The 26,337-nt window shown below is 41.2% G+C and overlaps 1 protein-coding gene across 2 annotated transcripts in view; it reads left to right on the top strand.

Annotated features, from left to right (window-relative positions):
* Positions 1-23,531, top strand: part of PTPN11 (protein tyrosine phosphatase non-receptor type 11) — an 87,029-nt gene extending 63,498 nt beyond the window's left edge. The window contains exons 11-16 of one of the 2 annotated variants that reach the window (XM_053588945.1): positions 2,398-2,564; positions 4,527-4,594; positions 5,583-5,734; positions 16,124-16,236; positions 18,416-18,517; positions 19,510-23,531. In XM_053588945.1, coding sequence (XP_053444920.1) covers positions 2,398-2,564; positions 4,527-4,594; positions 5,583-5,734; positions 16,124-16,236; positions 18,416-18,485 — 570 coding nt within the window. In that variant the 3' untranslated portion in view covers positions 18,486-18,517; positions 19,510-23,531. The remainder of the gene's footprint in view (positions 1-2,397; positions 2,565-4,526; positions 4,595-5,582; positions 5,735-16,123; positions 16,237-18,415; positions 18,518-19,509) is intronic. The other variant, XM_053588946.1, reaches the window with a different exon arrangement.
* The last annotated feature ends 2,806 nt before the right edge of the window (positions 23,532-26,337 follow it).

Below are 26,337 nucleotides of genomic sequence, written 5' to 3' on the forward strand. Positions count from 1 at the left end.
AAAGTGGGAGAATATGAAATAGTAATTTCATAGCAGGACAAGAAATCCGGACATTTCTGAGTGCCCAGTTGATTTGTGAACATAAACATTTAGTGACATTAATCACCTGATTTTTCTCCAAGGGCACTTTGTTCCTGAGGCATAAAACAGAAAGTAGATGGTTTGTCTAGGCCCGGGGCCTTGCCCAGTGGCACAGTGGGAAGGTTGGAGTGAAGGCATGTGGGGGAGAGCAGTTGTCACCCAGGATGTGGACCTCTGATTGGATAAGAGAGCAGGGACAGAGGATAAGAGGAGGCAGGTGGAAAGGGGGCGGGATTAGTGTCTGGGGTATGAGGTGGGCAGGGGACCAGAGTGAGCTGGTCAGTTGGTGGCCCAGGGTGGAATGTTTGTGTTTCTGATGTCAGGGGTGGAGCTGGATGGTAGAGACTCAGTTTGTTGCAGAGACTGGGAAAGGAGCTAGAGCAATGTAGCTATTGAGGAGAGGACGCTGGACAAAGACTCCAGGCAGGCCTTTATTCAATTTTAGTGACAAACTGCTCATCTTCTCATTATCAGGTGATCCTAGCAGTTGGATTTTTCTTCTGTTTGAGTGATAAATCATCTATCTCTCTCATTACCAGAGACTTTGAGTAGCAGATATAGGCAAGGCGGGGGAAAAAGGCTTTGTGTTTCAGACCCTGACACAGGTGCAGGATGGGACCCATCATTTCTATTGAATTGCTGATAAAATATCTACTTTTCGTAGAGCATTTTACATTATTTCTAAAGTGTCTTACGATCTCATTTAAGGAGGAGGAGTTAGGGCAGGGACCTCATTGGCCATTTACCACAGAGGATATTCAGTGACACTGGGACTCTCATTCCCTGATTGTCCTTTCTGTGACCTGTGTAGCTGCCTGATTTTGAGGTTGCTTGGTAACATCAAGGCAATTGTTTTTCATGACCCTGGCAAATTAAATGCACATAATTCTAGGTGGTAGACACTGGTCTAGTTACCAGTCTCTTTTTCTCTTTCTCTCTCACTTTAAAATGTCTCTAAATCCCTTTGAAAAAGGTTTCATAGCTTGGATCATTTCCAGATATATAGGAAGAAGATGTAGCAATGAATAGTGTTGCTGTAATTACCTAATCTGGATATATCCAGAAACAGGGTACTTTGGGGTCTTCTGTTGTCTTGGTGCCATTGGTGATCTTTCTCTTTTCTTTTTTTTTTTTTTTTAGACAGAGTTTCATTTTGTCACCCTTGATAGAGTTCTATGGTGTCATAGCTCATAGCAACCTCCAACTCTTGGGCTCAAGCGATCATCTTGCCTCAGTTTTTCTATTTTTAGTACAGGCAGGGATCTCACTTTTTGCTCAGGCTGGTCTCAAACTTGTGAGTTCAAGCAATCCACCCACCTCGGCCTCCTGGAGTGCTAGGATTACAGGTGTGATCCATCTTGCCTGTCTGCCATTGTTGATCTTTATTAGTTACCATTATTCTGGCTTGGCGCCTGTAACTCAGCGGTGAGGACGCCAGCCACATACACTAGAACTGGCGGATTCAAACCCAACCTGGGCCTGCCAAACAACAATGACAACTACAACCAAAAAATAGTCATTGTGGCGGATGCCTGGAGTCCCAGCTACTTGGGAGGCTGAGGCAAGAGAATTTCTTAAGCCCAAGAGTTTGAGGTTGCTGTGAGCTGTGATGGCACAGTACTCTACTGAGGGCGACATGCAACATAGTTGAGATTCTGTCTCAAAAGAAAATCATTATTCTCAAAATAGCCACAATGTGCTGAGTCTCTTACTGTTTGCTGGGCGGAGGCTGTATGTTTTAGTGAGTTCACTGAGTTCTTACCATGGTATTGTGAGACGGAGATTATTCTTCCCATTTTGGAAATGAAAAAGTTGAGACTTAGAGATGACCAAGAGGCACAGTGTGAATGCCTGGGAATTAAACCTAAATCTAGTCATCTGGTTGCAAAGCCTGTCGTCTTCTCTTCTTTGCATTAAACAAAAGTTAAAAATAGAATGATGCTCTAGTACAAGTGTGGGGGTGGATGGGGAGGATTGGGTATAAAAGATGACAAACTGGAATGAATGTCTTGAGGGAACGGCTGTTTCCTTATCTGCTGGGAGGAGAGTCCTGAGTCCTTGGAGGCCTCAGTTGCCTCTGAAGCTGAGTGCTATGCGGATGAGGAGGGACTGGGATGTTAACCTGCCATTGGAGATTCAGAGAGATGGTGCAGGCTGTAGTTTCCTGGAAGGACAAGTTATCATACTAGACATCTTGATTCTCACAATGTAGGCTCTTCCTGCCAGCTCCATTGGCTCACAAAGGATATAGCAAATTTTGGAAACAGGTGATCCCTCAACCCCTTGATTTATTTAATTCTTTTCTGGTTTTTCTTGGCTTTACTCCAGGGGAATACAGAGAGAACCGTCTGGCAATACCACTTTCGGACCTGGCCCGACCACGGAGTGCCCAGTGACCCTGGGGGTGTGCTGGACTTCTTGGAGGAGGTCCACCACAAGCAGGAGAGCATCATGGATGCAGGGCCAGTCGTGGTGCACTGCAGGTGACAGCCTCTACCACCTCTCCATGTGTCTTAGCATCCAGGGCTTGCTTTGATCTACCCACCCCTAGCTCTTTAACTGTAGGGAAAATTTAATATCTATTTGAGGCATGGATAAACTATAACACATTAAGGGACATTTTGACCCCAAAGTGTTTTTCTCATGGACCCTACAGGACTGCTAGGTGGTGGGTGGTGGGGGTAAAGTGGACACACACCTTATTCTCAAGGATCCCTTAGTCATTTTTACTTGTTTTTTTTTTGTTTTTGTTTTTGTTTTTTTTAATATAGTAATTTAGGATTCATCTCTTAGACTGTGGTCCTGTTCTCTTCTACTGTGGCATAAGATGTATTTTTTTCGTATGCCACTACATTTGTTTGCTTTACAAGATTCTGGCTGCTTCTCACCAAGGCTTTTGATGGAGGCTGCTCTGTGCCATAGTTTGTGGACTGTTGATGTTCAAGTTTGGGCTTCATGATTACATTGGGGAAAGTTTGGTTTCCTAAATCTCATTCATTTGTTGGGCAAGTAAACATATGTGAAACTTTTTATTGGTCCAATATTATTTATTTATTTATTTTTTAATTTATTTGATTTATTATTTATTTTTTTGGTGAGGTAGACTCTCACTATGTCACCCTCCGTAGGTGTCACAGCTCATAACAACCTCCAACTCTTGGGCGTTAATGATCTGGCCTTAGCCTCCCAAGTACCTGGGACTACAGGAGCCCGCCACGATGCTGGGCTATTTTTGCTTTGTTGTAGTTGTCATTGTTGTTTAGCTTGCCAGGCCGGGCTCGAATCTGCCAGCCTCCTCGGTGGATGTGGTTGGTGCCTTAACCACTGTGCTATGCACCACCACCCCCCACCCCAGTCTATTTATTTATTTAATATTTTTCTTCTCCTGCGGTTTTTGACTGGGGTCAGGTTTGAACCTGCCACTTCTGGTATATGGGGCTGGTGCCCTACTCCTCTGAGCCACAGGCACTGAACTACTTTTACTCTTTGATTTTCCTTCCTTCCTTCCTTCCTTCCTTCCTTCCTTCCTTCCTTCCTTCCTTCCTTCCTTCCTTCCTTCCTTCCTTCCTTCCTTCCTTCCTTCCTTCCTTCCTTCCTTCCTTCCTTCCTCCCTCCCTTCCTCCCTTCCTCCCTTCCTCCCTTCCTCCCTCCCTCCCTCCCTCCCTCCCTCCCTCCCTCCCTACGTTCCTTCCTTCTTTCTTGTTTTTTTTTTTTTTTTTCCAGTTTTTGGCCCGGGTTGTGTTTGAACCCGCCACCTCTGGCTTATGCGGGGGGGTGGGGTGGGCAGAGGGGTGCCCCCGCAGGCGAACTCTTTCAACTAAATGGTTTTGGGGAGGGGGCAGTTTTTTTTGCCACCCACCACCTCCGTATATGAGGCCAGCACCCTACTCCTTTCACTCACAGGCGCCACCCGTTATCTTCTATTCTTAACAATAGCTTCCCCCCGCCACACATACATCTCTCCAGATACAGTGAAACCAGGTGTGGGAGAATGATATTTAACTAAATCGAATTAGTATTGTTCCAATATTTTAAAAAGCTACCATTTATTCAGCACTTGCTTTGTGCCAGCATCTGAGTAAAGTGTTTTTTTTTAAATAGCATCCATTATGTTAGGATAAAGTGTTTTTTGTATTAATTCTCATATCACCACCCTATGTGGAGATGCTGTTGTCCCCATTTCACAGATGAGGAAACTGAGGGTCAGAGAGGTTAAGGGACTTTCTGCAGGCACATTGTAGTGGAGAAGTTGAGCTCCAAGAGCAGGTTGGGCTAACTCCAAAACCCTATACTCTTTGCCAACATATTTTCAGACATAAATAGATAATCTTATAAATAATTTCTAAGAGCAGACGTTGTTTCTGTTAATATTAATAGCCTAGTTTTCAGTAGGAAACCCCCATGAATGATTCCATTGTCCCTGTTTTTTGTCCTTCTGCCCACAGTGCTGGAATTGGCCGGACTGGGACTTTCATTGTGATTGATATCCTTATTGACATCATCAGAGAGAAAGGTAGGTCATCTGACGGTGGAGAAACTACAGTTCCATTTTGAGGTTGTAGAGGAAAGAGCCAAGAAAAGAGAAGTTGAATGTGAAGAATTTTTCACAAAGATCTGGGCTAAAGACTTTCAGTATGTCTGTGGCTGTGACCTGTGGCTCAGTCGGTAAGGCGCCGGCCCCATATACCGAGGGTGGCGGGTTCAAACCTGGCCCCGGCCAAACTGCAACCAAAAAAAAAAAAAATAGCTGGGCGTTGTGGCGGGCGCCTGTAGTCCCAGCTACTCGGGAGGCTGAGGCAGGAGAATTGCCTAAGCCCAGGAGTTAGAGGTTGCTGTGAGCTGTGTGAGGCCACAGCACTCTACCGAGGGCCATAAAGTGAGACTCTGTCTCTACAAAAAAAAAAAAAAAAAAAAAGAAAGTGAGAGGGGGCAGCGCCCGTAGCTCACTGGGTAGGGCACTGGCCACATACACTGAATGTGGTGGGGAACAGGAACTGGCGGGAACAGCAATGACAACTACAACCAAAAATAGCTGGGTGTGTGGTGGGCACCTGTAATTCCAGCTACTTGGGAATCGTTTAAGGCCAAGTGTTGGAGGTTGCTGTGAGCTGTGACATTGCAGCACTCTACCAATGGTGACATAGTGATACTCTGTCTCAAAGAAAAAAAGAAAGAAAGTGAGAGGACCCTGGCCTCCCACACTTTATCATGTGATATGATATCATTGGTATAGGTCAGAAATTTAGTGCTGCAGCTGTTGAACCAATTCAGTTAAAACATTAAAGACTAAATCAGCTTTATCTCCAAGTCTACTAAAAGTCATGCATTGCACTAGGCATGTAGCAGACACTTATATGGAGACTGAGGCAGGAGGATCCCTCGAGCCTGGGAGTTCAAGTGCAACCTGGGCAACATAGATCCTGCTTCTAAAAACAAGTTTTACATCAAATAACTTCTTAGCTGTGCATTTTCTCCTCATTCTTTGTGTGTTTGCTTTGTAGGTGTTGACTGTGACATTGACGTTCCAAAAACCATCCAGATGGTGCGGTCTCAAAGGTCAGGAATGGTCCAGACAGAAGCACAGTACCGATTTATCTATATGGCCGTCCAGCATTATATTGAAACACTACAGCGCAGGATTGAAGAAGAGCAGGTATCAGCCTGGAGGGGCTGGCATGTGGAATTTCTTTTTCTTTCTCAGTCTCTTGGGAATACTTTCCTTTTGAGCTGAAGGACAGGCTCTGATAGACAACCATTTTTATTTGGGACCAGCAGTATTCTCTATTTAGTAGCTGTGAATTTTCAGTCCAGAAAAGCTTAGGGTGTGGCACCATGTCATCCTCCTCGCCTACCAGATTAAGGAACCACCATGCAGAAAGGTTATGATGTTCCCAGGCTCACATGGCAAGCTTAGAACTTCAGGCCTTGAAGTTTCTAGCCTGTTCCAGCTTTGATCCGGGGTGTGTTTATCCTGTTTCCATTTCTTAAAATGAATGCCTCACTTTTAATAGTGCCCAGCACTTTGAACTACTAATTTGGTTGAGTTGGAAACAGTGAAATTTCAGTTTTAATAAGCTGTGCATAATGAAGAAGATTGTAGAATTGGAGCCTTTCCATTTGAGGCTATTCATAACAGACAGAAAGCAGAGTTAATTAGGAATTCGCTGAGATGAGGAAAATGAGGAGAACTGCTCTTCTGGGGGCTGTGTCTACCCCCCACCCCCACCTCTCAACCCCACTGCTGTGCTTCAGGCAGGGCGGTAGTGTCTAAACGTCAGTGACGTTTGCCTTCCTTACCCTGTAGATAGCCTTCCAGAGAGCTCAGCTTCTCAAAATAGGAACTAAGTTCTTTTCAAAATGGGACCTGCCACCTATTTGAAAGATTTTTAGCCTACCAATATAGCAGCTACATTATCAAAGTTTGGTTAGCCAACATAAGGTCCCTGCCAATTAGTTTTGGAGGATTTTAGCTCACACAATGTTTTTGTTTCATTGTTGAAAAACATCTTCAGAAACTGGAAGGTAAAATAATGAACAAGCTACAAGTTTGAAATGTTAGTGCCTTAAATCTGAATTTATATTATTCTGGTGCTGTGAAGTATTTAGATGGTTACTGTAAGTTATTTTGTAAATATATCTTCCATTATCCTCCAATTTGAGCCAGGAATAACTTAAGCAAACAGTTGCCCAAAGAGAAGGAAGAAGGACTCCTAATAAATACAAAGTTGGAAAATGTTCAGGGATATCTTGAAGCACACAACATAATCCTGCTTGGACAAGCTAAGGGGGGGAAGCTCTCTTTATTTCACTTAGACACTTTGGTTTTTATCCTGGTTTTAGAGAATTTAGGGACACTCCTTCCACAGCTTTTGTAGCACTTCACATCTTCTCATTGCCATAGGGTCTCTCTGACCTCAACTCTGAGGTTGTAACTTAGATTTAGGAACTGCTTAAAAAAAATTCTTTATTGCTGCCTCTTTGGTGTGAGCAGGTAGGGGACAAAAGCAAACATGCTTCTTAATAATTTAAATGTTAGGCTCATTGCCTGTAGCTCAAGTGTCTAAGGCGCCAGCCACATACACCAGAGCTGGTGGGTTTGAATGCAGCCTGGGCCTGACAAACAACAATGATGGCTGCAACCAAAAAAAATAGCTGGGCGTTGTGGTGGACCTGTGGAGTCCCAGCTACTTGGGAGGCTGAGGCAAGAGAAGTCGCGTAAACCTGGGATTTGGAGGTTTCTGTGAGCTGTGATGCCACGGCACTCTACCCGGGGCGACAGCTTGAGTCCCTGTCTCAAAATATAATAATAATATAAATGTTAGAGAATATAGAAAGTGAGTGACGTTGGTAATCTAACCCCAAGAGTGCTTATAGTCATTCATTTGCCATTACTTCTGGTGTCAGTACTGTGCTAATAAGCATATTAGCTACTGTTTGATATATGGACCTATACAGGTTTTAAAAACCTGTGGTCCCAGTTACTTGGGAGGTGGACGCAGGAGAATCGCTTGAGCCCAGGAGTTGGAGGTTGCTGTGAGCTGTGATGCCGCAGCACTCTACCCAGGGTGACAGCTTGAGCCTCTGTCTCGAAAAAGTAAATAAATAAAATAAAAAATAAAAATGATATCCTATAATGTGTAGTTTTCAGTATTGTGTGGTTTGAATCAGTTTAGGAACTGGCCAACTGATTGCTTTTGGTAAGGTATGAATAAGAAGTATTTTCTTTTGTAGAAGGTTTTAAGTGGCAGACTTAAAACTATTAAACCTTGATCTCCAGATAAAAACAATAAAAAAAATAAACACACCTGATTTTTAACTTAAGCCATTGAATGAAACTCATTAATTGATCATTTTGAAATCTAGCCATTTCCAAAATTGTGAAACATTAAGGACCTTTGGGAGTCAAAGAATTTGCTAAAGGGGGATTAGCAAAAATAAATAAGTGACAGGGTGAAGAGCTATGGGAAAGGAAGAAGAGAGATACAGACAGCATGAGGAAGGAAGAAATACAAAATCAGACGTGGGAGTCCAGGGGAAAGTGCAAATGAAGCAAGACTGAGAACATTCTCAAGTGTTCGTAAACAGTTCTCACACTCGGCCAGTCAGTGGGAGGTCGACTTTTCTGTTAACTTCCATTTACAGTAATAATTTTTTTTTCTTTTGCAGAAGCAGTATATAGAATTTCCTTTATTCAGCTTTCTTGACAGTTACATTTTTTTTTTCTTTGAGACAGAGTCTCATTATGGCACCATCGGTAGAGTGCTGTAGCATCACAGCTCACAGCAACCTCAAACTCTTGGGCTTAAGCAATTCTCTTACCTCAGCCTCCCAAATAACTGGGACTACAGGTGCCCACCACAGAGCCTGGCTATTTTTTGTTGCAGTTGTTGTTGTTGTTTAGCTGGGCCAGGCCAGGTTTGAACCCGCCAGCCTTGGTGTATGTGGCTGGCGCCCTACACACTGAGCTATGCGCACTGTCATGACTGTTAAATTATAACACACTTAACTTATTCATTCATTCCCTCTTTTTACAAAATTTCTTTTATATATGTATTTATGTAATTTTTTTTTTTTTTTTTTGAGACAGTGCCTTGTTTTGTCACCCAGGCTAGAGTGCAGTGGCATCATCATAGCTCACTGCAACCTCAAACTCCTGAGTTCAAGCAGTCCTCCTGCTTTAGCCTCCCTAGTAGCTGGGACTATAGGCATCAACCACTGGCTAATTGGTTCTTTTTTTAGTAGAGATGGGGGGGTCTCACTCTTGCTCACACTGGTCTTAAACTCCTGACCTCAAGTAATCCTCCCATCTCAGCTTCCCAGAGGATTACAGGTGTAAGCCACCATGCCCAGCCATATCTATGTAAAAATTTCAAATGAAGTGTCTTTAGTTGTAAACATTTATGCACCCCTGCCTTGAAATGTTTGGAAAATGTATATTTTTTGAAAATAAGGACATTCTCTTATATAACCAGTAGTACAATGATTAAAATCAGGAAATTAACATTGATGTAATACTATTATCTAACCTACAGACTGTATTCAGATTTTGCAGTTTGTCCTACCAGTACCCTTCATGTGGTCCAGGGTCACACGGTGCATTTAGTTGTCATGTGTCTTTAGTCCTTTAATCTGGAACAGTTCCTTAGTCATTCTTTATGTCTCCAGACCGGGACCTTTTTGAAGGGTTCAGGCCAGTTATTTGGTAGAATGCTTCTCAATTTGGATTTGTCTGATCTTTTCTCCTTTTCTCTTGATTAGATTCAGGCCATGCTTTTTCTTTTTTTCTTTTTTTTTTTTTTCTTGAGACAGCATCTCACTGTATCCCGCTTGGTAGAGTGCTGTGGCTTCACAGCTCACAGCAATCTCCAACTCCTGGGCTTAGGTGATTATCTTGCCTCAGCCTCCCGAGTAGCTGGGACTACAGGCGCCTGCCACAATACCCAGCTATTTTTTGTTGCAGTTTGGCCGGGGCCAGGTTTGAACCCGCCACCCTACCCAGTGAGCCCCAGGCGCCCCACCCCGGCCATGCATTTTTAATAGGACTGTCTTGGAAGTAACGTGTTCTTCTTAGTACATCACATACTAATCATTTGATCCTTTACTGTGGTGGTGACTTTGGTCACTTGCATAAGGTGATATCTGTCAGTTTCTGTACTATAAGTTACTGTTTTCCCCTTGTAAGTGAATGGTAGTAGAGACTATGTGAATAACCTGTTTGTCATAATACTTTTTCTGTTTTTATTACTGCCTCCCCCCAGTTTTATTAAGTATAATGGGCAAATAAAAATTTTACATAGTCAAAGTATACAACGTGACATTTTGATATGTAAGGGCTGTCTGGAAAGTATCCAGCCATGTACGTGAAAAATACAGTATTAACAATGGCTGGATATTTTCCGGACAGCCCCTGTACATGTATATTGTGAATGATTCCACAATCAAGTTAATTAACACATCTATCATCTTACATAGTTACTTTTTTTCTTGTGGTAAGAATACTTAAGATCCACTCTTAGTGAATTGTGTTTAATACGTTATTATTAACTATAGTCGTCATGCTGCACATTAGGTCTCTAGAATGTATTCATCTTGAAAGTATAAGTTCATGCCTTTGACTAACATTTCTCTATTTCTCCTGCCCCACAATCCCTGGGAACTACTGCTCTAATCTCTGTATAAGTTTGACCTTTTTAGATTCTACATTTTTGCGAGGGAGGTTTCAGTGCTTTATTTACATTCTGATTTATTTAAGACTATTTAGTTGTAAACATCTAAAGTTACACAAATGCCATTTTGTGGGATTGCACAAATGAACCAGATCCTTATTTTTTTAAATGTTTACAAGTATTTTTATTGCATATATAATTTACTTAATATGATATGCTTGGTTTATAAGACAAACATGGGACAATATTCCTAATTCATGCTTGTTCATATTTTAGCATTTTTTTTTTTGTTTGTTTTGGCCGGGGCTGGGTTTGAACCCGCCACCTCCGGCATATGGGACTGGCGCCCTACTCCTTGAGCCACAGGCACCGCCCTATTTTAGCATTTTTATACAAATACTTTTTTTTTTTTTTTTTTTGAGACAGCACCTCACTCAGTCGCCCTGAGTAGAGTACTGTGGTGTCAGAGCTCATAGCAACCTCAAACTCCTGGGTTCAAGTGATCCTCTTGCCTCAGCCTCCCAAGTAAATGGGACTACAGGTGCTTTGCCACAACACCTGGCTAGTTTTTAGAGACAGTGTCTTGCTCTTGCTCAGCCTGGTTTCGAACTCATAAGCTCAAGCAATCCACCTGCCTCGGCCTCCCAGAGTGCTAGGATTATAGGCATGGACTACTGGTCCTTAGATTCTCTTTTGTCCACTTATTTATTTATTTATTTAATTATTTATATCAATACAGATGCATTTTTATTTTATGTTTTGTGTTGTAGTCTAATACTATGCCATTTATTCTTTTGTTCACATTGTTACAGCTTTGGCCATTGGGAGCTTTTCAGATTGGCTCACATGTCCTTTGACGTGTTCCTAGTGTTTTCATTTTGAGCACTTTTTGGCACGATGAGAGATGCTGTGGGCTTATCTTATATTTTCCCTGTCCCAGCCCTAGAATAAATTTTTCTCCTTCCTTCCTTCTTTTCTTCTTTCCCTCCTTTCTTTTCTCCCTTCCTTCTTCCTGGGTGTACAGGTATTTTTTGTTGCATGGATGAATTGTATAATGTTGAAGTCACGGCTTTTGGTGCACCTGTCACCAGAATCATGCACGTTGTACCTGACAGATTTTTTTTAATACCTTATCCTCTTATCACCCCCCATTTCTTAGTTTTCATTGTTCATTATGCCACTTTATGATCATATATACCCATTGTTTAGCTCTCACTTATATGTGAGAACATGGTGATATTTGTTTTTTTTTTTAAAGATAGAGTCTTACTTTGTTGCCCTCAGTAGAGTGCCATGGCGTTGCAGCTCACATCAATCTCCAGCTCTTGGGCTTAGGCGATTCTCTTGCCTCAGCCTCTCAAGTAGGTGGGACTACAGGCACCTGCCAGAACCCCCAGCTATTTTTTGTTGCAGTTTGGCTGGGGCTGGCTTTGAACCCGCTCCCCTCGGTATATGGGGCTGGCGCCCTACTCACTGAGCCACAGGCACCGCCCATGATATTTGTTTTTCTATTGGTGAGATACTTCACTTAGGATAATGCTGTCTAATTCTATCCAAGTTGCTGCAACTTTATTTCTTTTCAAAACTGTGTAGTACTCAGCCACGAATACTCCATGACATAAGTTTGTGTGTATGTGTGTGCACCATATTTTCTTTATCTACTTTTCAGTTCATTCCATATTCTTGCAGTTGTCAGTTGTGCTGTAATAGACATTTGGGGGCAAGTGTCTTTTTTATAAAATGACTTCTTTTCCTTTGGGTAGATACCCAGTAGTGGGCCATTTTTCTCTTGAGCCCTAGTTCCTTTTATCAGAGATTGGTGTTTAGAAACCAAATCTGAGTCAGGTATAGTGGCTCACACCTATAATCCTAGCACTCTGGGAGGCTGAGGCAGATGGATTGCCTGAGCTCAGGAGTTCAAGACCAGCCTGAGCCAGAACAAGACCTCATCTCTAAAAATAGCCAGTGTTGTGGCAGCTGCCTGTAGTCCCAGCTATTTGGGAGGCTGAGGCAAGAGAATCACTTAAGCCCAAGAGTTTGAGGGTGCTGTGAGCTGTGATGCCACAAAGTAAGATTCCGTCTCAACAAAGAAAAAAAAGAAACCTAGTCTGAGTGTTGAATGTGTTGATTGCTACTGGATCTCTCTGCTTCTAGGTCCTGCATGTGGATCGAGCTAAAAAATATATGTCTGTATACTAAACCATGTCTACACGTAGATCTCTGTCCATCTGTATATACATTAAGCTAAACGCGAAGTTCTACTGATGTCTGTGATAGTCCAGTGGCACAGGGTCCATTTGTGCCTTCCTCTGCCTGTTGGTAATTTCTTCCTGTGACAGGGAGAAACACATTAACTACAACTTCTCTACTCATTTGTTCAGACCTGGTGTACATGTAAAGCTATTTCAGACTCACTAACCTGTTCCCCTGTGAGCATTGAATTTACCAATTAGGCACCTCTTCTTGGAAGGAAATAATTACGTACCCCACAAGGAGTGTCCCTTATGTATTGCAGGGAGACCCGAGCAGTATGGTCTCTGAGTGAATCATACTGCAAGACATAAGTTACTTTTAAAATTTTTGTAATGTCAACAGAGCCAGAATAGAAATGTGATAGCACAGGCTGAATTTAAGTTGTCGCAATTTTAAATGAAGCAAGACTTAAACTGGCCTTGTGGTAAGTGTTGCACTTCCAATTCAGCTGCTTATATTTTATTAAATGTTTTTCTTTTTGATTGATGTTATTCCTTTAAGAAATATTTGGGTGCCTTTTGTGTTCCAGACACTGATTAGATGGTGAGGATTTAACAGTGAATAAGACAGATGTGGCTGTTGCCTTATAGAACTTAAGTTTTACCAGATGTGAAGTTTGAGTTGGTATGACAGTGCCCTCATGTGCCCCCGTAACTTTATCTGTTTCCCTGTGCTGCTTCATACAGCTTCCTTGATCTTTTGGTCCTATGAAAGGGCTTTGTCATATTTGTTCATTCATTCCTGCATTCATTAAAGGAGGTTGTACTATGTGCCAGGCACCGTGCCAGATACTGGGAATATAAGTAGTCATGTTTCTGAAATAGAAATAAATCCAATATGGTTGCAGTAGAAGGAGTTACAGGAGTGGGGGGTGCGATGGGTGGAATTGGAGAAGTAAACTGAGACCAGATTTTTAGTTGGGAGGAGGGGAGGAGAGGCTTGTAGGCCGTATTAAGAATTTTAGACTTTATTCAGTGGGAAATGGAACTCTTTGAAGAGTTTGAAACAGATAGGGAACATCAGAAGATCCTCATTTTAAAAGAGGACTCTGGTGAAGAGGGTAAAGCATGGGTGGGCAGCAGCCTTGAGCAGCTTCAGAGCCTCTGAGGAGCCGTCACAGCAATGGAGGTGAGACTTGCTGAGGGGTGGAGTCGGGTGGGTGGAGCTGACTGAGCATGGCACAAAGTAGAACCAGCAGGGTCTTGTGGTTAGATGTGGAAGGAGTCAAGGTGTTCGTGGTCTTCAAATTTGAATCCAGAGTGTACAGTAGTCTTTTTGCTCTCCTGTAACCCAGACGAGAGCATTTTCATTTTACCCCTCTCCCTGCTTTTTGATTTTTTTATATTTTGGGATTTAAAAGTGTAATTTGAGTTATTTCACATGGAAAGGTAAATTTAATACCAGGTGATTTGGGAGCCTTGTGGTTGATCCCTCGTCTGAACCTTGGCTGCGTGTCAGTTGGCAGAGCCGTAGATTTATTAGAAACATTGCAGAAGGCTTGGAGACTGAGCTTGCTATGCCATCGAATAGGGGTGGAGGTAGAGAAATTTCGGATTATTTTCTAGGCCTTAGAAACACATTATCCTCCAGCCCCCCTGCACCAACAAATCAAAACAAAACAATCCTTATCCCCTGAGACTTTTTCTTGATCTATAAGACACCTGGACTGTCACGGTCCTAAGAGACAAGCTCATCTGATTTGTGCACTAGTTTTCTTTCTTTCTTTTTTAAAATTTTTATTTAATTTTATTTTTTTATTTGGCCGGGGCTGGGTTTGAACCTGCCATCTCTGGCATATGGGGCTGGCGCCCTACCCCTTTGAGCCACAGGCGCTGCCCCACTAGTTTTATTTCTTGCTCTTTCTACATAAGCTAAAAAGCTCCAACGTTTTTATGCTTTTCCTTGGGTTATTCAATTATTTATTATTGAAATTATTCCTGTTCTGTGTGTATTACTTCTCATTAGAAAATCCTTTTGTGGCGCCTGTGGCTTAAAGGAGTAGGGCGCCAGCCCCATATGCCAGAGGTGATGGGTTCAAACCCAGCACCAGCCCAAAAAAAGAAAAGAAAAGAAAAGAAAATCCTTTTGTAAGGACTTCATGTAGAAATAGTGATTTTATGAAGCAATGAGACATAAGGAAAGCAATTTTATTAAAGTATGCCGCATTTAAAAAAAAAAATAGTGATTTTGATTTTCAAGAAAGTATTAAGTAGGGAGGGACAGTGGGGGATTTTGAGTAAGGAAAGGAAAAAGATACCTCATTAACGGATTTAAATTTCCTTTATGGTTTACATTTTATTTAGAAAAAAATTTATAAGCACGATACCACATGGGCGGTGCCTGTGGCTCAGTGGGTAGGGCGCCGGCCCCATATACCAAGGGTGGCAGGTTCAGACCCGGCCCCGGCCAAACTGCAACAAAAAAATAGGGTGTTGTAGGGGGAGCCTGTAGTCCCAGCTGCGAGGGCGGCTGAGGCAAGAGAATCGCCTAAGCCCAGGAGTTGGAGGTTGCTGTGAGCTGTGTGAGGCCACGGCACTCTACCGAGGGCCATAAAGTGAGACTCTGTCTCTACAACAAAAGCAAAACAAACAAACAAAAAAAATAATACCACCACCTATAATTGGCTGTTTTGTTTTGTCACATTTCTTTTCATGTCTTTTTCCTTTTTCATAAAAGAAGTCAAGTGCCATAGGTACAGCTGAGGTTTTTCTTGACCTCTGCACTCAGATTTATTCCTCCTCTCTACCCTGGAACCCCAAAATAAGCACTAGTCTTGCAGTCTCTTTTTATATTTCAAAACACAACTATATCTGTAAATAAAATATAGGATTGTTTTATATGTATAGAATATTTACCCAGATGGTATCACACTGTTGTATTGTTCTACAGCTTATTGTTTTTCCACTTAACATCATTTAGGACATCTGTCTGGGAACACACATACTTTGTTGTTGCCTATCCCTTGACTGCTGTCTATTATTTCATGGTGTGGCAAGGTCACATTCCCTTGTTTGGTGAACATTGAGAATAGCATCTCATAGGCCATCCTTGTACAGCTCTTAGGCTTATGTGCAGGAAGTAAGTATTCAGGGTTGCGTTTTTATTTTTGCTAGATACTAACTAGTCAGTACTGCTGCCACTAGTTGTGCACCAGCGTGATGGTTACCAGTCTACCATCTCACCAGTGGTGCGTGGCCATTGGCACGGGTGCATCAGTATTCGCTGTTTGCCCTTTTCTGAGAAATCCCATAATGAAGCCAGTTGGCTGTGTCGGATGCATATGGGAGTAGAAGGTGTTAACCCATCTAGCTAGAAGTCTTCCCAAATACAGTTCACTCCAAATCCGAGAGATCACATTTGTACTGGTTTTCTTTGCCTTTCTCGCTACTACTAGTATACCAATGCATGACTTGCTGTGCTTTTGAATTATATGGTCCAAAAGTATTTTTCACCCATATGGTATATTTACGTGACTTCCCTAATAGTTTGGTCAGCATATCAGTATTCTCAAGAATGTAACCTGTCTGTTTTTCTTTCTCTCTTTTGGTGAAATACATTTTTTTGCTTCTTTATTCATTTAAAAAAAAAATAGTCCCTCATATGTGCACTCTTCCAACTTTCAGAAAAGCAAGCGGAAAGGGCACGAATATACAAATATTAAGTATTCCCTAGCGGACCAGACCAGTGGAGATCAGAGCCCCCTCCCGCCGTGTACCCCAACACCACCCTGTGCAGAGTAAGTAATGATAAAGGAAATTCTTTTTACCTGAACACAGTGCTATAAAAAGGCTTTAAAAATAAACAAAAAAATAAAGCGAATCTTTGCAGCACATGCCTTTCCCTGGTGCCCATTACTGTTGCCTGATGACCCATGTGTCAGTGTGGGTTGTGTCGATGGTATCTGAACTAAAATTTAATTTTCCTAAAATGAAGGCTGATTGCTATGCTAGCTAGGATTATATGGAATTATGTGTGTATCAAGTGGTAGTTCTTCGAGAGGAATCTTAATTTTTCTCTTGATGGGATGGAGATTTATTGCAGGAGGTCACATTTTTTATGATGTGTTAAGAGTCTTTGCCAAATAAAAGTAAATAAATTGACCATTAATATGTCAATATGACTATCATCTGCTTTGGATGTTTAAACCAGGGGGCTAGCAAACTGTAGCCTACAGGCCAAATCTGGGCCATGGCCTGTTTTTTGTTTCTGTTTGTGGTATACGGTCTCATTCTGTCACCTGGGCCAGAGTGCAGTGGTGTCATCATAGCTCATTGCAACCTCAAACTCCTACGCTCAAGTGATTCTCCTGCCTCTGCCTCCCAAATACCTGGGACTACAGGCATACACCACTATCCCTGGCTAATTTTTAAAAATTTGTTATAGAGACAGGGTCTCATTATGTTGCTTAAGCTGGAATGACCTATTACTGTATGATCCATGAATGGTTTTTAAACATTAGTTGTAAAACAAAACATAAAAATCAACAAGGAAACAAAACCCAAAGAATACCATGTGACAGAGACCAATATGGCATGCAGAGCCTAAAATACTTACTTTCTGGTGCTTCCCAGAAAAATTTTGCTGACTTCTTGTTTAAAATAAAACACGATAGGAGAACATTTCTTAAAATGATTATGCTACGTCTGAATAGCAATGTTGTTATTATTCTTCCACATATTCTAAAGTCACTCTCCAGTATAACATTTACTTTTTATTTTCCACTAAGAATCTTATCCCTATTTGCTTTCGATGTAGGTTTTTAAACCCTTGCTGACTTCACTGTTCTATACAAATGTTTTAGGTAACATACATGAGGCTTGTATTAACATTCATTTGCTTTCTATTTAACACTGAAAGGAAATTATATGGCAGAAGTCTTTTCTCCTCTAAGTTGCCTCTTCTTTTTGCCTGTTTTTTTCTTTTCCAGTGGACCAACTGGGTAAGTTGATATTTTCAATTGCTGTCTGCAAGAATTTGCAGTGGACAGTACGTCAGGGCTCTCATGCTTGCCAGGAAACTTTCCCCTCATGTTGGCACAACAAAGTCAGCTGTCTTGATTTCTTAGTACCAATGACATCCCTGTGACTAATGGGCTCTTGGCCTCTCGGCATCTCATTCCCATTGTCCCACTTGGAGGGTACAGGTACAGGATAGCCTCTTTCTTACCAGAGCCCCTCTTAACCTGGCATCTACAGCTGCTGGGTTCCTTGCTCTCCTAGACGGCTCTGATCACCACTCCCTGCTCAGCAGAAAGGAGTCTGGGTGCCTTGATGCTGTGGGCCTCCATCCTGGGCCCTAAACCACCTGCTGCCCTCACGTAATCTTGAGCTGAGGCTAAGTGGATTTCTAATCACTTCCTCACTGCTCCTAGGCTTTCTTTTCTTGGAACTTTTGCCTGTTCAGATCCCTCTGCTGGAAATTAATGTACAGTAGAAACTCTGTAAGTTGACCATCTAATGGACTGTAACAAACTGGTTAACATAGGGGACTAGGCCTACTCTACTGATACGTACAAGTGATGCACGTCTGGTCTATGAAAATTAGGTCAACTTAAGGAGGTAGTCAGTGCAGGGAGATGGTCAACTATGGAGGTTCCACTGTAATTTCTTTCCATATGTGTGTGTGCGCCACCCTCTTTCATTGTGTAATTCATGTGCCTAACCTTACAGGTCTCTTAAAAACAACCTGCTTTCCTTGAAACCCAGAGAGCACAGGGACTCAGGGCTGTTATTTCACTTTTAACTTTGGACTTATATTGCTGTATGTGTATGTCTTACATCCCCATTGAGAACATCAGCTCTTGGGCACAGGAACTGTGTCTGAAAGAACATAGTGTACACTTCATAAATACCACGTACGTTTAAGCCGCATTGTCTGCATCTTTGTCAATGTTTTTCATATTCTTTTCTCTTCAGAATGAGGGAAGATAATGCTAGAGTCTATGAAAACGTGGGCCTGATGCAGCAGCAGAAAAGCTTCAGATGAGAAGAACTGCCAAAACTTCAGCACAGAAATAGGTATTTAAATACAAGTGCTCTACCGGTTAATTGTTTATATACAATTTGCAGCAGTTTTAAGCAGGCAAAACATTTATGAATGTTTCAGCAAAGAATATCATAATGGAGTTTTACAAACTGGCCTCCTTTGTCCTCCTTCTGTGGTGCTTTTTCCAAGGTGGATTTAATCTAGAGTTCACTAAGCATTGAAACCAAACAAAGAATTAATTCTGCAAGGGGCAGGGCTAGTCCTTATTCCAGAGAAATGGTTGATGCTGGTGGTGAAGAGCAGGTATTGCTGTTGTTACACTTTTTATTAGAGTTGGTTAACCCTAGCTGTGCTGGGTGATGACCTATAGGGATCTAGAAGCTTTGGGACACAGCGCTAAGGAGGTGCAGAGCTAGAAAGCCTGAGTTTCTTGTTTAAGTTGGGCTCTGATGGGCTGTGTGACACAAGGTACTAGAGACCCCCGGCCTTTGTCGTCCCTTTCAGCTCTGCTGGGAATTTATGTCTCCTTCCTGTCAATTACCTTTTCAGACTGTGATCAAGTATAATATGATGTATGTTTTAATAAGTTAGAAATTCATAGTGTCAGTATATCATGTTGAAATTTGAAATTACCACTTCAATGGTTAGTATATTTAAAACCTTTAAATCTACTTGAAAATTATTTAACAGCTTGTCAAGCTTTTAGATGTATACTTCTTAAAAATTTTGACTTTACGCCGGGCGTGGTGGCTCACGCCTGTAGTCCCAGCGCTGTGGGAGGCCGAGGCCAGTGGATTGTCTGAGCTCATAGGTTCAAGACCAGTATGAGCAGCAGTGAGCCAGAATAAGACCCTGTCTCTACTAACAACATCAAAAACCCCAGCCAGCACCGCCAGAGGAAGAAGAAAATGAACAAAAAAGGAGTACTTCAAACAAAGAAGAATGAACAAGCAAACTGAAAATAAAAATAAAAAATATAAAATAAAATAAAAAAAAATTTGACTTTAACTTATTTCTTCCCCAGATAATGGATCTTCATCCTCTTCCCTAAAAAGATCAAGAACAGATGCAAGAAAGTTTATGTGAAGAATGAATTTGGATTTGGAAGGCTTGCATTGTGATTGACTATCTTTTAATAAGCAAAATTTGAAACCATTTAAAGACCACTGTATTTTAACTCAATACCTGATTTCCAATTACTCATTTCCTCATACAAGAAGAAATCGTCTCTACAATGTAGACAATGTTATATATTTTATAGAATTTTGTTTTAAATTGAGGAAGCAGTTAAATTGTACTCTGTGTTTTACAGATTATGGGGATTCAAATTCTAAGTATGGGCAGTTTTGTTTTTTCTTTTTATAACCTTAACCAATTTAACTTTTTTTCTCTTTGTGGGAGATGATAGAGCACTTGCAAGAAGTGATTTGGGAAAATTAAGTAACAACATCCTAGAGAAGTGAGAACAATCTCATTTACTGTCACTTATCCAGTAGTGGATAATTGATTTTGATGGCTTCTTTTTTGGCTAAATGATAATTAAGCCAGAGTCTGCGACTTTCAGATGCTGACTATCTTTGCATTGCCATTAAAGAATCATAGGGCTAAAAATCGTAAAAATCTTTATGAATTAGGATAAAGAAGTGTGTTTTCTTCTTAGCTGAATGGTAATTGGGGTCATCTGCTATTGACTGAGAAGGTTGTGGTGGGAAAATGTTTGCCACATTTCCTTTCATTTGAGTGAATTGTCTTGTGTTTAGAAAAGGGCATCTATGGATGAGCAGTGTTTTTGGTTGTCAGATGTTGCTGAAAAATCACCCCACAATTTTTGTGGCTTAAACAAACCCATCCTACCCCCAGCCATTCTTCCATCTGAGCGGGGCTCAGTTGAGCTATTCTTCTGTTGGCCTTGCTGGTGGTTGCTCATGTGGTCATCATGTTGGCAGCCACACTGAATGGCTGGGCTTCTTTCTCTGTGTGCAGTCCTCAGGATCTCCCCTTCTCCATGTGGCCTCCCTAGCAGGGTATCTGAACCTCTCATTTGCAGCTCGGGGCTTCCAAGAGCTGGAAAGCAGAGGCAGCCAGGCCTTCTTAAGACTTAAGTTCGGAAGTGTCACATCATTCTTTCTACTGCCCTCTATTGGTGAAACAAGACATGCTAGGCCAAGATTCAAGATGAGGGTGTGAAGTAGAGGTGCAGTTCATGGCCGGGGATGGGTGGGTGGGGAGCCTCAGTCTAATAGACTGTCCAACCAGGGCCATGGAAAGTCAACTGTATTAGCAAAAGTAGAAACTACTGGTGACCTTGGGAAGCTGAAGCTGCTAATAATAGCTGGTAGGAGCTGAAAGTCAAACCAAGGAGTAAAAGAGAGGGCCTTTAAGAAGCTTTAGGAACCAGTTCTGCCAGCCCTAAGCATATTTTCTGAACCAGCACTTGGGAAAACTGGTCTTGTCAGGATAGATGTGTTTAGCGGGGCAGAGCTTTTGAGAGTGGAACCACCCCATCATTGAGCACCCACAGACTGTGGGAAATGTGACGCTTTCTTAATGCCACCAGTTCTTAGTCATACCACAGCGAGAAGGAACCATCCTAACAGGCCTCCAGCCAGATTGAATTAGCTCATTTTTGTTTTAGCCAAGCAGTAAGATTTGCTAATGTTCTACCTTAAGTGCCTTCTCTGAAGACATTTCTCTTTGCCTAGTGTGTTGAATCATCACCCAGTGAGTATATTTCAATGAAAATATCCTCAGTTGACTTTTTTGTAACAATAATAAAATGCTACAGCAACTTTGCTGTGAAGTTGCCATCTCCTCAGATTTTTCTGGCTTTGGCTCCTGAAAAGAAGGCCTAGATTTGGTCCTGGTAGTAGTTCTTTTCTGAGGTCTTTCAGTCCCTTGAAACCTTGAAGTAGTTTGGAACTTAGAGGCTGCCATAGTCAGAGACAAAATGTACATTAACACCCCCATCATGCCTGCCCCAAATCCATTCAACTTAGAATTGCTTCAGAACACAGGTGTGGCCTGTAGGTCTTACCTTAGGGGAATGCCTTGACTGCTGTCTTCCTGGCAAGGCTGTAAAGAAAGAGATTTCAGTTCAGTATTTACAATAAGTATCTTGAATCTTGTTCTTTTTATTGCATTATCATGTTGAATCACTCTCCATTTTGCTTCAATTTTGTAGTAATGTCTTGATTTTGGGGACAAAGTCTTTCACCAGCATACAAGAGTTTGATTGTACAGATGTATCTGCTGCATTAACCTCTCTGCCTGTAGCTTAAGATCAGTTGTTTTTGCACTTGGGATGGAAATACCTGATCTTGGCTAGCTTTGTTTGTTTATAAGACATTGATTTCATTTAGATTTCCCTCCACAAGGTCAGCAAACTGTCATCTTGTTATGTAACTCATGCCAAGACGAGATTTATAATAATCCCTAGGTTGCTAAGGTTTGTCATGTGTTTGGGAAAAGACGATTGCAGGTTCTCAGATTAGGTTACTTTATGTGGAATGGAATGAGGCAGAAGGGCTGGGATGGTGGGTGGGTGGGTAGGGGAGCTTGAGGTACAGATTTTAAAAAATTGTGGAAATGAAAGTTCCAAACAGGTGGTTTCTGAGGAAGTGAAGGGGCCCAGGGCAGAGCAGTCAGTAATGGGTGAATCAGGTTACCTGGAAAATAGGTGTGATAAATAAACATAAGTCTACTTTTGGGGTGCTGGTAGACACTAAATATTCTATAGCTGGCTGAGTATTTTAAAAATATAGGCATAGGATTTTATATTTAGGGTATGAGAATTATCTGGCAGGTAGTATTGGGTTTTAAAAAAAAAAAAAGCCAAATTTCAGAGTCTTACTAGCATTTTTTACAAAAATAAAAAAGATACCTCGTGTCCAATGTGTGGCCCTCTGAAACTTACAGTTGTCTCTCCCATTGAAATCAATGTCTTTTCAAATGTGGCTGAATGGGGACGAGGAAATAGAGGTAGAGCTTTCTTGGCGTCTGCGTTCTTGACAGGGCCCAGTTGTTTTGGAACAGCCAAGAAAATGGTCAAGATTATTTTTAGGGGTTATTTTGCTGGGGATTTAAAGAACTAATGCAACATCTTGAGTTATTTCTAGTTCAGGGGAACGTGGGAAGGTATGCAATTGTGAAGTGTTTTGTTGTAGATTAGTATCCATAAAGGAAACTTAGACTGTAGACATAAATATAAACCCAGTGCAGTTTTGTTTTCTGTATGTTGTTGGGGGAATAAAGTTTTTGATATAGCAAGCACATGGCCTCCCTGATTTCAAGATGCCTTTATTAGGATCTGTATTAGCCCTTCATTTTGTTGAAATCTTTTTCCTTCTTCCTCTTGAAAAATAAGTTCCAAAATATAGTTCATCGTATTTTCCATCACTAAAAAGTTTATTCCTTTTTCACTATGGGCAGTTCACACAAGGCAAAAATATTAGACAGTTGGTTTTAGTGTATTGTATAACTTTGCTGTATATCAAACTAATTCTTACAAGTTTTCATCCTAAACCTCAAATCATGTAATTAATAATTTGCCTGTTTATTTATGACCTAATTGTGATTCTTTATTAATAAAAGCTAATGGAAAAGAATTCTTTATTAAGCAGATGACTAGACCTACAATTAATTTTCCTGCAGTATATAAGAAGTATTGTACCAGAGTATTAAAAAATATGTAATATTTTATTGATAAATCTATCCTTTAAAAGGAATACGTTTTAGGATGTCATCATTTTGATGTGAATCATGTAAATGTTGATAATATGCTGTTTATTATACATTTAGTGTTTCAAGAGATTCACTTAATTGCCTTTTTGCCCACATATATTATGTAGTCTATTTGTAGTTGTTTTTAAAAAATGACATTAAAAGAATAGTTTATGTAGAGAAACATTAGTGGATATTGTCTCCCCACCTGTATTTATGGGTGTTAGTTCAATTGCTTTGCTAGTTGCAAAGCTGTATTATTAGAATAAAAGTGTATTTGTAAACTGTATGGAACTAAAAATTAGGAATAAAACCATTTTCTTACATTAATGCTATGGTATTTGTCATTTGGTTTCTCGGAATGGAAATTATAGATCCCTCAACCTCTCACACTTGCAAAACACTGACATTTAGCAGCTCTTATCTAAAAGGTCACTTGGGGCTGGGTGAGGTGGCTCTTACCTGTAATCCCAGCACTCTGGGAGAACCCCTTCATCTCAGGAGTTCATTAGAGACCAGGCTGAGCAAGAGCGAGAACCCGTCTCTACTAAAAACAGAAAAATTAACGCAGTGTTGTGGGTGCCTGTAGTCCCAGCTATTCAGGATTGCTTGAACCCAGGAGTTTAGGTTGCTATGAGCTAGGCTGATGCCACTGCACTCTAGCCTGGGACAACAGAATAAGACTCAGTCTCAAAAAAAAAACAAAACAAAAACCAACCTAGTAATAGGATTGCAGGATCAAGTACCCTCATATTAATATGAAATTAAAAAAAGAAAAGGTATCTTAGAATACAGAATAAATGAATTAGTTCCTCAAGAATTTATTGAGTGCTTATTCTATAAATAGCTTTAGGAGAGAAAAAAATTCTATTTGGGAGAAATTGTAAGTGAAAAGTATGTCTGTGTAAAATACACAGAAAATGCTGGGCATGGTGGCATGTAACTATAGTTCCTGCATCTCCGCTACTTAGGAGACTGAGGTGGAAGGATCACTTGAGTCCAGGAATTTGAGATCAGCCTGAGCAACATATAGCAAGACTCTGTCCGTCTATCTCTGTCTCTCTTCCCCCCCACACAAAGATACACATATGTGTACACACACACATACACACGTATCTATACAGGAAATGATTAGATAACATACAATACTGAATGTAGATAGCATTGGGTGGGGATATGAAGTGAAGGTATGGTAAGAGAGGCTTGGAGGAAGAACAAATTATGTGGGTACAGATTTTCCCTTTACAGTAGGATTAGGCTACCTGCAAACAAGGCCACCTTCTGACAGTAGTACACATTGGCATGCGCATAAAGAAATAATGTTGTAAATAACCAAATAGGTGATACTTAGTTCTCTACTATTATAAGGAATGATTTGGATTACTTATTTATACTGCAAAATACTATGGCCCTCCTCTCAATCTCAACTAAGTTGTTTAATGCATATAGCAGATTAGGATCCAGCTGGTTTAGTTGGTTAGCCCTGTCACCTGTCCATTCAAAAATACAGAGCACCGGGCAGTGCCTGTGGCTCAGTGAGCAGAGTGCCAGCCCCATAAGCCAGAGGTGGCAGGTTCAAACCTGGCCCCTGGCCAAAAAAAAAAAAAAAACTGCAAAAATACAGAGCACCTTTGAAATACCAGGCACTATACCTGTGGCCTAGAGGCGGTTCAGGAAAATGAGTACATTAAGGGCAAAACGGTAATCTTCGCAACAAATCAAGTGTGGGTAGAGAGCTTAGGGTTTATTCAACTCAGTCATCTTGTAAATGAAAAAGCTCCTGGTGAAATCACCGACTTTTCCGTCTTGTTCCATGTATCCGTCTATTCTATTCGACTGTCTGAGGAGTAGCAAAAAGGGGACTGTGACCTCAAGTGAATGGTTTTATGGTAGGTGCGGTTGTTTTCCCCTAGGAACTAGAAGTTTCCAAACACTCAATTTGCAAGTGGTAATGAGCCAGAAATTGAGATTTACTATTTTAAACTGAACTGAAAATAGTTTTGGGGAGGTTCCATTTGGTAAAGATTACATCTCCAGGAAGGATTGGCATCCGGGAGCAAATGAATAAAATAGTCCTTGCCTTCAAGGAGCTCAGTGTAATCGGGGGGTGGGGGACACGTGTATACAGATATTTGCCATTTAATTGGCGTCATCAATGATAAGGGTTTTAACTTAATGATTGCATAAAATTAAACAGGGATTAGAATTCAGAGAAGGGGTCACTTGAGCTTTTTCTTGATCAGTGGGGAATCTGTGTGTGTGTGTTTAGAAATGCAGAGAGAGAAAAAAGTTCTTTCTGATTTTAGGCTTGAGTCCTCTTCTTTTCTTTTCTTTTCTTTTTTTTTTTGTAGAGACAGAGTCTTACTTTACCGCCCTCGATAGAGTGCTGTGGCGTCACATGGCTCACAGCAACCTCCAGCTCTTTGGCTTATGCGATTCTCTTGCCTCAGCCTCCCAAGCAGCTGGGACTACAGGCGCCCGCCACAATGCCCGGCTATTTTTTTTGTTGCAGTTTGGCCAGGGGCTGGGTTTGAACCCTCCACCCTTCAGTATATGGGGCTGGTGCCCTACTCACTGAGCCACAGGCGCCGCCCGACTCCTCTTATTTTCTTGTGGGCTCAGTCAAGGCCAGCTGCTTAGGCTCTCTTTCTAGAAATGAACTTGCGAGGCAAATAGTTGTTTAACTTTGCTTCTCCATGTCTCTGTCATGACCTGGATGGAATGCCTTTCCAGCACTCCTTTGGATACATTTTGTGGCAGTGTGATACTATACATATTTTAGGTTTACATTCTAGATCCATGCTCTAGATCCCTTGGACCCTTTAGTTCTCGGTACCATTTGTGGACTAAAATCACTATTTTGGATCATCTGGGCTAGTTGTGCTCCAATTCCCTAGTAGAACAGAGAGTGGACATTAGGGGCTGGAAAGTGTCATTTCATTCTGAATTTAATTATTACCAAAATCACTTTTTCCAAGAGAGAAATCAGGCTCATAAAGGGTTTTTGTTTTTTTGATTGGCAATGTTTTTATATTAATTTACAATGTGTTTAAATCCAAAAAGTTAAAAAAATTCCACAAAGTTAAATTGCAATTTTGTTTTACATTTAACGAATGCCCTTGGTTAAGAAAGA

This window comes from Nycticebus coucang, chromosome 4 (assembly GCF_027406575.1).
Source record: "Nycticebus coucang isolate mNycCou1 chromosome 4, mNycCou1.pri, whole genome shotgun sequence".
In the NCBI taxonomy this organism is placed as follows: Eukaryota; Metazoa; Chordata; class Mammalia; order Primates; family Lorisidae; genus Nycticebus; species Nycticebus coucang.